The sequence below is a fragment of the Saimiri boliviensis genome, chromosome 2 (genome assembly GCF_048565385.1).
Source record: "Saimiri boliviensis isolate mSaiBol1 chromosome 2, mSaiBol1.pri, whole genome shotgun sequence".
Lineage (NCBI taxonomy): Eukaryota > Metazoa > Chordata > Mammalia > Primates > Cebidae > Saimiri > Saimiri boliviensis.
Genome location: NC_133450.1, coordinates 3496889 through 3507723, shown reverse-complemented (window position 1 = coordinate 3507723; position 10835 = coordinate 3496889). Strand labels below are relative to the sequence as shown.

Sequence of the window (10835 nt, the reverse complement as noted above, 5' to 3'; positions counted from 1 at the left end):
GCACTCTCGTCTCTTGTAGTCAGCCGCAGGTGGTCACAAGGAGGGCCCTGCGCCATGTGCCTCCATGAAAGATCCAGAGGTAAGAGGCCCTGAGCTGCGGTACAGTGACCCGGCAGGCCAGCCCTCCACCCCCCTCCCACAGTGGCAGCTGGGTGCCCCTCTGCCAGCCGAGACAGCCCCCACACACCCCAACCCTAATGATTGTTCTCTCTGCCTCTCCCCCGATCCTCCTCCAACTCCTCCTCTCTGCATGTGCCTCAGAGCGCGCACCAACCTCAAATAGCCCTGGACTCGAGCTCTGTCACAACCAGTGAACTGAATAACACCGTCAACGTATTGGTAAGAGTCCGGTGGGGTCCCCTGATTCCATGCAGCCAGTCCTGGGCTCCAGTTTCCCCTTGGGGCTGCTGTGGGTGAGTTGAAGGTCACTATGGGGAGCCAGCACTGGATGCAGAGCTCAGAGGCCAAATGCCTGCCCTGCCCTTACCTGGCTGTGGCCTTGGCCAAGTCCTAGGTGGGACTGGGAACGTGGACAGTGAAGGTACAGAAGAGTAGCTTTGGGATGTTACGATTTGTGTAAAAAGAGAAAATGTGTGTGTGTGTGTGTGTGTGTGTGTGTGTGTACATACTATGATAATATACATAAAACATGTCTGCAAGGATTTTTTAAAAACTCAGGAGAGAGCACAGGTGGCTGGGAGATACTTCCCTTCTGTATCTTCTGAGTTTTGGACTATGCGAATGTATCATCCTTTCAAAAAGTGAGCAGAAGATTAATTTCCCCCTTCCTGTCTGTGCCCCCACACCCAGCAGGAAAAAAATTGGACTTAGAGGATCAGATGGACCTGGGTGTTCAAATCCCAGCTCTGTCTAATGATCTTAGGCAACCACCTAACCTCTAATGCTCCGTGTTTTCCATCTACACAGTAGAGGTCATCGTAGTAACTGCCTCACATGGTGGTTGTGAGGTTAAATGGGATTGTTAGCACGCTACCTGGTGACGCACTCAGTAAAGGTTCCAACAGCGGTAGTAATAACAGGAATAACAATAGAATCGATCTGATCTCTCTGGGCCTCTGTGAGCCAGCTGTAAATTTGATCTCTTTGCCTGTCCCTTCCAACTTTACTGAGTTCTTTTAAAATCTAGGCCATTGGCCTTGATCTTTACTGACCAAGTTGTGTATTAAGCTCAGCCCTAGCCCTTTTAAGGGGCACCATGTGGAATAGCCCAGGCTCTCCAGATTGAAGCTTCTCCCTCTCCACCCTCCAGCCCTCGAGCCGCTGTGAAGCAGTCCTTGAGCAGCAGTTACAGCAGTTTCTACAGGAGCGGGAACTGCTCAAAGCACAGGTGGTGGAGGTGAGACTTTACAGAGGGAGGGATGTGGAAGGAAGATGACCCCAGGTGGCCAGGAGCAGGTGAGGACCCGTGACAGCCCTTCCTAACTTCTGGGTCCATTCCTGCAGGTGACGGAGTGTCTTAAGAAAGCTCAGCTAGAAAGAGATGCATACGCTCAACAACTCAAAACAGAGAAGGCGCGGTGGCAACAGCAATTGCTGAAAATGGCAGGAGAAGTGAGAGCTGACCCTTCAGCCCCGCTCCTTAGATAGCTCACTGGATCTTCCTGGGCATCTGTAAAATGAGAATAGTCCAGCCAGGGGTGGTCACGGGACTGGGCTTTGTGGAGCTGGGGGCGGAGAGGGCGATGGTAGCCTGTCCAGCCACCAGCCCCTCTCTCCAGGGCCCTTTCCCCCTGTGCTTTGGGCAGATGGAAATTTTCAAAATGGAGAAAAGCCAGGATGCAATTAAAATCGACGAGCTGAAGAGGAGCCTTGCCCACCTACAAAACCATCTGGGTAAGATGGGGCTGGCATGACCTGGGAGCAGGACTGGCATCAGAGGGCTGTGGGGGTGGCTTAGAGTGCCCCAGGGAGGTGGGTGTCTGGAAGGGCTTTGAGGCAGAGGGAAAGAGGTCTGTGCCAGGAGGCGGCAAGTCTCGTAATGGCCATGAGCCTCAGTGTCCCCATCAGAAAGAGGGAGGGGTTCCCGTCGTCAGCCACCCACGGTGCTCTCGATCTGAAAGTGGCTTGGAAGACTGGCTGCCATTTGGGTGCGAGGAATCATGAGCAGTGAGGGCAGGTCTGGGGAGCCTGAGAGGAGCTGTGCACCCAGAAGAGTTTTTTGTTTTGTTTTGTTTTGTTTTTTTGAGAATCCAGAGGCCCTTATCGTCTGCTTCCTTTCTCAGCTGAACCCCCAATCCTGAAGCCCCCAGCAGGACACTCTGACTTGGAGAAAAACCTAAAAACTGAAACCAAGTACCTGAGAGACGAGTTGCGGGAACAGGAGAGGCTGCAGGAGGCGAAAATGAGGCTCCGGGAGCAGGAGGTGAGGCTGAGAGAACAGGAGGAGAGGCTTCTTGAGCAGGAGGGGCTCCAGGGGCAGGAGGAGGAGCTGGTGTGTTGCCCACCTGGGGAGCCTGCCCTCCTCCCCAGCCCTCCAGGCCTTTATTTTCCCACCTGTAAAATGGGGGAGTATATGAAATGGGGCTCCTAAAGCCACCTGTGAGCCAGAGCCCTGCTCTGATGGCTGTGGGAGAAAGGAGACAATTTTTCTAACCTGCCTCCACCCTTCCCGGTGCCACGGGAGGCAGTCACAAAGTTCTGGGGTCTCCAGCTGCAGTGGGTGGCCACTGATTGCTTCTGTCTGTCCAGAAGAACGAGAACAGGAGCGCACTGCATTTGGAGCAGGAAGGAAAGGAGCTGCAGGAGAAGGTCGATGAACAGGAGACGGTAATCTGCGTCCCATCCGGGAGGCCTGGGAGGCAGGCACCGGCCTCTGGGGAGGGGAGGTGCAAGGCCACAGGCAGCTCCACCCTGGGGGCAGGTGACCCCACACCCTCCAGGGCAGTCCTGTGACCGTTTCTGGCTTCCTACCCTCTGACTTTTAGAGGCGGGTAGCCCTGGGCTCCTCCCAGGTCTGGACATCATCATCCCAGCTCGAGGCATGGAGCCCCCCAGTCATAGGGCAAGAGACAGTGGTGTGAGAGGCTCTTTGTGCTGGGTGCGGTGGCTCACCCCTGTCATCCCAGCACTTTGGGAGGCTGAGGCAGGAGAATCACTTAAGATCAGGAGTTTGAGATCAGCCTGGTCAACATGGCGAAACCTCATCTCTACTAAAATTACAACCACCACCACCACAACAAAGCTGGGCGTGGTGATGCACACCAGTAATCCCAGCTTCTCCGGGGACTGAGGCATGAGCATCGCTTGAGCCCGGGAGCTGGAGGTTGCGGTGAGCTGAGTTTGCACCATGAATCTCCAGCCTGGGCCACAGAGTGACACTCTGTCTCAAAACAAAACAAATCAAATCAAAGCAAAGCAAAACGAAAGCCTCCTTAGATCCAAACTGGATTCCAGCCTTGATTCCACTGGTCACCATTTGACGACTTTGCATCTCTAGTCTCTTTTTCTTTAACTTCCAAAGGAAGTTAACATTTTCCTCGCGTGGGTGCTGACGATTAAATGAGATGATGCGTGGAAAGCATTAGGCACATAGCACACTTGGCAGATGGTGGTTGGCTCCCTCTACTTTTCCACCAGTCTGTGGCCTACAGTTTAAATGGTGGAAGGACGTGAGATTTGAGGCTGGGGAAGGAGGCATGGGGTTCTAGGCAAGGGAGGCAGTCTCTTAGGCTGGAGCCAGGGGCCAGGCGCCTGGGCAGGCCACCTTCCTCTGTGGTCCCTCCCAGACCCCCTTATGCTCTTGGTTTCTCCACCTTCTGATTCCTCTGGACCCTCACCCCTTCCAGGAGCTGGTGGTCAGACACCTTTGTGACTGACAGGTGCACTCTCTGAGGCCCCAAGGGAAGGGGCTGCGCTCCACCTCCCTGTCCCGTCTGTCCTGTGTATGCCCCTACAAGAACGGTCATCTCTTGCCTTCAGGTGCCATTTCTGAACGCTGCTGGAGCCGGTGCCCAGGAGGAGCAGGCACGGCTCTGTGAGCAGCTCCAGCAACAACAGGTGTGCTGCCAGCAGCAGGCTCACCCGGTGGCCTCGGCCCTGAGGGAGCCAGAGTCAGTGGCCGTGGCCACAGGGACTAGGAGCGAGTGTGGGTGTGGGGAGACCCAGCGGGCCCTGCAGGAAGCCATCAACAAGCTGCAGGTGAGTGAGTCCTGGCAGGGGCCATGAAGGGTGGGGTTGGGGCAGGTCGCTGCCGAGATGTGACCCCATTATTTTGGCTCCAGAGAGACTTCATGGCCATCATGAAGGAGAATGAGGACCTCAAGGAGCGGGTGGAAAAACTGGAACTCGGACTGATCCAGCTCTCCGGAGAGAGAGACATGATAAGTGAGCAGGAGGCCAGGGCAGGGCAGGGGAGCTGCAGGGTGGTGGAGGGGCCCCAGCCTCTGAGCCTGTCCTTCCGCAGGAAAGTCCGTCAAACCAAATGACCGTGAGAGGGCAGTGGCCAAGACCCAGCACCAGAAGAAGAAGGATGTTAGCATGCTGTCCCAGGCCGAGGAGGGGATGAAGGTAAGGTGTACAGCCTCTCTGCGGGGGTGAGGGGATGGGGGTGGGCGTGAGCGTGGGTGCCGGCACCGGCATGGAAGCTGAGCACCCCTATCTCCAGGTGGAGCTGCTGGAGCTGCAGGGGCCAGTGATGCCGCTTATGATCGACCACGACGTCCAGCACCCTGCTCATGAGTCCACTCCAGGGGCCACAGCCCCCCAGGGGCTCGGTGCTGCTGACAAGGATGGTGAGCAGAGCCCTCAGGCAGGGTGGGCAGGCAGGAGCAGGGGAGGCTGGCACTGTGCTCAGATCCCCACCTCCCTCTCTCCAAAGAATTTTGTGAGGTGAGCCTGGATGACGACAGCGACAGCCTGGAGCCTGCAGGAGGGAGAGTGCAGCACAACCCCACTGCACAGGAGATGGCACCTGGCTTTGTGAGCTGCGTGACAGCCAGCAACACCGGCCCTTGGGCAGCAGTCCCTCTATGTCACGCTTTCACCGGGCTGCGGCGAAGGAGGAAGTAGACATCACCGTCAGCTAAGAGGTGGCCAAGAAATTTACAAAGGACCGAAGTTATAGGGTTAGTCTTCTACACGTTTACTTTATTTGAATGTTAGGGCCACTCATGATGATTTGTGTTTCTAATTTATAGTTTAAAAAGTTAAAGGAGAGTGGGTCTTCGTGTGTCTTTCACTCTGGCATCCTTTAGCATTTTTCCTTTTTAATTTGATAAAATCATAGATCATTAGCATGCCTATCAAGTTTGCCCTTACGTGGTGGGAGTTCAAACACACAAAGACCCACTATTGGCACAAAACTATTCTCGCTAGTTTGGAATAGGCTGCCATGGTTTTTTAATGTTATTGCAGCATGTATAGTCATTATGGAATTCAGATACAATTTGCTTATGTTCTGCTATGGTATTTGATGGAATCCTGATCACAGTGACCTCTTAATTAGCTCAATATGTGCTTTGCCCTCACGTGCACACTGTTTATTACCCTGTAAGATGCCACTATGAGTACTGAGATTTAGAGCTGTTGAAAGGCCAAGAACTGGAAACAGCCTTTCTTCCATGTTCTGTGCATTGCAAATGGGAGTAATAACATTTTCGGGAGCTTTTAAAATCTCACAGAAGAGGGAAGTGGCCTGCTCTGGCAGGTATGTGCAGAATAGAATATTCCATTCATTCCCATGATGAGAACGAGCGCTGCGCTATGGCAGTTCTTTTAGGGTATTTCTGTGCTGTGGGCTCATGAAGATAGTGCATCATGAGCTGCGGCAGCTGTACTCTTTTTTGGTGACCTAAAAAAGGATGATTTCTGAGGAATAAAAGGCTCCCATCTTTGACTGTGGATGTAAAAAACCTTTCAGAGCTTGGAGCATTTATATCTATAATACATTGTAAAGTCAGAGTTTCTGTTACCTGTTTTGACACATGACTCTAAGTCTCAGTACACAAAAGGGCACTGGTTGGCATTCTTCTTAATGTATTTAGTAAAGATCATAAGAAATCCTTTAAGATAAAGTGTTATATATATATATATATATATATGAATGGAAATTTGTATCTTAGAATGAATAGGCACTAAATATTGATGACTGAACAGTTAACGTTTTAGGACACTTTGTATAGTGCCTTGCGCACAGAAAGAGACCATGGATGAGATTATCCTTTAGCATCATTTCATAGTTTTAAAAATTGCTATTGATTACAGTTCACATAGCAAGTTGCCAATAAAATGTCCATTTTTATAAAACATCTCCAAGAAAAAAGAAATCCTTCAAGAGTTTAAATGTCCAGAAAAAAACAGAAAATTTAAAAAAAAAATTTCTTTTACCTTTAAATGTCCCTAGAACAGGCATACAGGTTCTAGTCAAGAACGAATTAGAGTGCAGGAAAGCCGTGTGACACCTGGCATCCCTCTGTGTTCATGGAGCTTCTTTGAGGCAACAAGACTGATTGACCGTCCAGACTTCTCTGGCTAATACCTGTTCTTCAACCACCTTGGTTACTCTGACATAGGAATCGCCTTCATTTTCTTCAATAAAAAGGACTTTAAACAATAATCACAAACAAAAAATAATAATCACAAACATTATTATAAAGTAATATATGTGAGAGTACTTGGCTGAAACAAAAAGGAGTTTCAGTAGAGAGAACTGAACTGTATTTGAAAATCAAGTTGATGCAACTTAAAATGTTTATAGACTGCATGCCATCTACTGTTTGTGAATGTCAAGGTATTATCAGGAAAAGTGTCTGTACAATCACAGAGTTTTATTTCCTCACCAAGTTCTTTACCAAGAGTGAAATATGTTTTTATACCTTTCGGTTTCATTTAGAGGCATATTTTGTGCAAGATTTATGTTAATGTGCCTCTACATTATGAATGAATTCTTTCAGTCAGACATTGCCTAAGTCACAACTTTGTGATGCTTGGGAAAGAATCAACAGTTGAAACTTCATAAAGTTCTAATGTCTGTGTGCCAAAATACATCCCATTGTTAGGCTGGAGAGAGATATGTATGTGTGCTCCCTGAAGTGGAGATTCCTAGTTACTGACCGTGTCCATGTTTAGCATTTGGCATCCTCATACTTTCATAAATATGACATTAATAGGAGAGCACTAATACGATTTACAGATGGAATAACACATTTCCTGCATTCCCTAAAAGAGTGCAAATATTGGGTCCTGGTGACTTGAACTGACTCTTCCAAATTGTAGAAATTAATCAATGTATTAGATAAATGCAGTTTCAGAATGATCAAGGAAAACTGTTCGACCAAATAATATGGCTGATCGACAGTGGTACGATTTCTAGCCCGGGGGTTTAAAATGGACTTAAAGTTCTGTTTTGTGTTTTATTTCTGAACGTGCCACTTTTGCATTCTTTGAGTTCAGTTTAAAGACAGTTACTCTAAGTCCATTTTCAGCCCTCGGGCTAGAAACCATACCTCTGAAAATGGACTTAGAGTAACTGTCTTTAAACTGAACTCAAAGAATGCAAAAGTGGCACGTTCAGAAATAAAACACAAAACAGAACTTTAAGTCCATTTTAAACCCCCGGGCTAGAAATCGTACCACTGTCGATCAGCCATATTATTTGGTCGAACAGTTTTCCTTGATCATTCTGAAACTGCATTTATCTAATACATTGATAAATTATTTCAAAGGGATTTTGATAGTTCAAATCATTTCACCTTTCCCTAAGAAATATAAATGACTAGCAATGACCTTGACATAGTGTTTAGCATCTGTACCCAATCTGACAAGAATGTGTTCATCAGGTACCTATGGAGTAAATCACATACAGGCGTATTTAAGCTGAATGTCAGTCTGGAAAATACATTTACTATATTAACCGAAATATCACTCTGTGTAGGCATTTTGTCATCTATTTAAGAAAAATCTAACAAGAATGGAAATCATATGACAGTAATTTAAGTCTTTCTTCATTCAGCCAAGTATTTGTTCTCTGCCTCATTCAGTAGAAGGCAGCTTTCAATTTGCTTAGAAGGCAACATCAGAAGGTTAGCATTCATCAAAAACATAGAAATTTTATTTTATTTTCATATTTGTGTATGTTTATTTTAGATAACTAAAACTTCACAGAATTTAACAACAAATAAAGTTTAAAAATTTAATTCTGTACATTAGCTCTGACTATCTCTATTTTATAATCTATAAGGCTCATGCCATAGTTCAGCACCAAAAAGATCCACACAAAACTGTTAAAGCAATCTTCTTATCCATTCTGTGTGATAGTTTTTGTTTGTTGTTGTTTGTAAGGTAAAAGTCCTACTTTCAGACCTTGAAGTGCAATCCCTCTAGTCAGAGTACAAAACTTGGGTTGTACCTTCTTATTTTCATTGAACAGATACAAAAAAAAAAAAAAAAAAAAAAAAAAAAAGGAAAAAAACTGTGTTCCACCATTGATTTAGGCCATCAGTCTATATGTTGAATTTATAACACTGATGCATCAGAAGTAACATAACAATGCCCTGCCCCTATTCTTCCCCTCCCTTTTAAATTCTTAAAAAAGCAACCAGAAAAATGTTTCATTTATTCTTTAAAATAAGGAGCAAAGAAGGATTACAATAACAAATGTCCTCATCCACACCTCCAATAACATCTCACTGTTTAGCATAATCTACCATGAACAGATTCAGGGGCTCATCTAGAGCTATATTCACAGCTTCTGAATGGACCATGTTTGCTATACCAGAGGCCTGCTCAATGGCAGCGTCTCTCTGTTCATTGGTCATTACCAAAAAATAGAGTTTTAAAATGTGGGTTCAACTGAATAAATTTGAATTTCTGTAGGAAGAATCAAAATACCTATTTAAAGACTGCAATATATGATGATCATTTTTAAAGGATTTTATTAATCCTGATAGATTTTCCAGAAATGAATAAAAATCTGTTCTGAAACCAAAGCTGATTTTAAGAAAATTTGAAAACATATATCAGTCCTATCCTATCCATAATATAGCTTCTCCAAAACTTTATCTTAAAGAGTCATTTTCAAAATAACTATTAAAACATGCAACTGCTATCTTAATGTTTTGAAATTACTTAAAACATTTTAAAATATGAATGTCATAGTTTAAAAGACACCAGGGGAAGGAAAAGTAGGGAAAGAAATGCCAATTCCAGCCCAAAGCGTTAGTGGCCAAGTTTTCTAAGAATGACTTTTACCAATGTATGAACTCTTATGAACAGAATGTAAGATGGAAATCCTGAGCCTTTTGTCTAAAGCGGCATTATTGACTGCTGCTGTGACGCTCCTGTAATGTAATAAATTATTCAATTGCTGCAAAGCGCTGTTTTTGCCTTAAAATTTTGTGTGTCTTGACAACTATAGTATTAAAGATATTGAGACTCTGCCAATGCTGGGCACACTTGGCATGAGATACTGTGTTTTTATTTTTACGAAATTGTAATACAGCTATGCAAGTGTGTTTATTAAAAGAACACAAACTAATAAAAGTTATAGGATAAAAAAGTTATGGGATAAAAAATGTGGAAAAGTGGCAAAAAACGTTGTGGATAAAAAGTAAAAAAATTTTATGAAAAGTATAAAATTTATGAAAAGGAAGTTAAGAGATTTTTTAAAAATATCATGGGGAAAAATATAAAAATAAATAAAAGCAGGCCCGTGTCAGCAAGGCCTGGAGAAGGGGGGCTGGAGTCTCCGCCCCCACCATGTCCCTCCCACCCCTTCCCAGTCACGCCTTTATTACTAGCGTAGCAAGACAAGACCCCTGTCTAATGGGGGGAGACAAACAGACCCTTTGCCACCTTGACCAGGGCTGAGTCCTCAAATCTCTGGATGATGATGGTTGTTATTGAAGAGCCAGAGGCTGCTGGAGTTGGTTGGTTTGGAGGAGGCCTCATGACCTCCTTCCTCTCACCAAAGCAACTTTTCCCTCAGGGGGCTCCCATCTTCTTACTCAGAGAGGCAGCTGAGGCAGGACAGTGGCACTAACTGTGGACCAGGTGAGGGCACGGGCTGCTGGGGTGACCCCCCTTCCCCAGTGTACATATTGTATCCGTGTAACGTTTTGTTTATTTTAGGGGTTTGGGGTGCCCTGTGTATCGTACCTGGCAGAGGTTGGAGCTGGCACATGGGGAGGAGGTTTTAATAATCATTTATGGCTGGGAAACTTATTTATTGATAGCAGAGGACAGAGGAAGGAGGCGGGATGGGTCGCGGCTCCCTGGTGATGCAACTCCTGTTTATTTTGCTTTTTATTTTGGAATAAATGGATTTAGCCGCACTGCTCGGCCTGCTGTAGTCCCGCTTCCCTCACTGGGTCCTGGAGTTTGTGCCCCTGAACGAGGAGCCCCAGAGTGTCTGAGCGTGTCCAGCCGGGCTGTTGGGGACCTTCCAGGCCTGTTACCTGTGTGCTGCCTGGTGACACCAGGGGGACTTCCCGGGGACTGCGGTGGCACGTCCGGCCCTGACAGCCAGCAGGCTCAGAAGCCTGATCCAGCGGTGGCCGGGAAGGCAGGTACCGGCACCCAAGGGCGCTGACTCCCGCCCACCCCAGGCGTCTGTCTCCCACCCCCCGCCTCCCTCTCCTGCCTGCGCCTGGTGGCCTGCGCTGTCTGTCCCTCCAGAGCGCCGGCTGCCCCGCGGGCTCCCTCCAGGCTGAGTGCGTGGCCCTCCTGCCCCCTAGTGGCCAGAGCCGGCTGCACGGGACGAGACCAGCTGCGCTCCAGGGGCTTTCCGGGAACAGTGGCCCTTGGAAAGGGTGGGGCCTTTTTACCGCGCCCGATAGCATCGCAGAAACGGCTGGGTCTTTCCCCTCCCCTGAGCTCCA

At 47.3% G+C, this 10835-nt stretch overlaps 1 protein-coding gene and 1 pseudogene across 1 annotated transcript; one reads left to right on the top strand and one right to left on the bottom strand.

Moving 5' to 3' along the window:
• Nucleotides 1-275: 275 nt before the first annotated feature.
• On the bottom strand, nucleotides 276-1456 carry LOC141583809 (uncharacterized; annotated as a pseudogene).
• A 316-nt stretch (nucleotides 1457-1772) lies between these two features.
• LOC141582544 (golgin subfamily A member 2-like) lies at nucleotides 1773-5117 on the top strand. Its single transcript, XM_074390820.1, has 8 exons — nucleotides 1773-1854; nucleotides 2244-2383; nucleotides 2710-2787; nucleotides 3940-4158; nucleotides 4242-4344; nucleotides 4424-4527; nucleotides 4625-4751; nucleotides 4838-5117. Exons 1-8 carry the CDS (start codon nucleotides 1782-1784, stop codon nucleotides 5026-5028), a joined length of 1035 nt encoding a protein of 344 aa, XP_074246921.1. The 5' UTR covers nucleotides 1773-1781; the 3' UTR covers nucleotides 5029-5117.
• Nucleotides 5118-10835: the final 5718 nt, after the last annotated feature.

What these genes read in the sequence shown, in the direction of transcription:
- LOC141582544 (XM_074390820.1), top strand. Translation starts at nt 1,782, where the DNA reads ATGGAGAAAAGCCAGGATGCAATTAAAATCGACGAGCTGAAGAGGAGC. An exon ending in TGAGGCTCCGGGAGCAGGAG is followed by an intron (nt 2,384 to 2,709) that starts GTGAGGCTGAGA and finishes CTGTCTGTCCAG; the next exon opens with AAGAACGAGAACAGGAGCGC. An exon ending in AGGCCGAGGAGGGGATGAAG is followed by an intron (nt 4,528 to 4,624) that starts GTAAGGTGTACA and finishes CCCTATCTCCAG; the next exon opens with GTGGAGCTGCTGGAGCTGCA.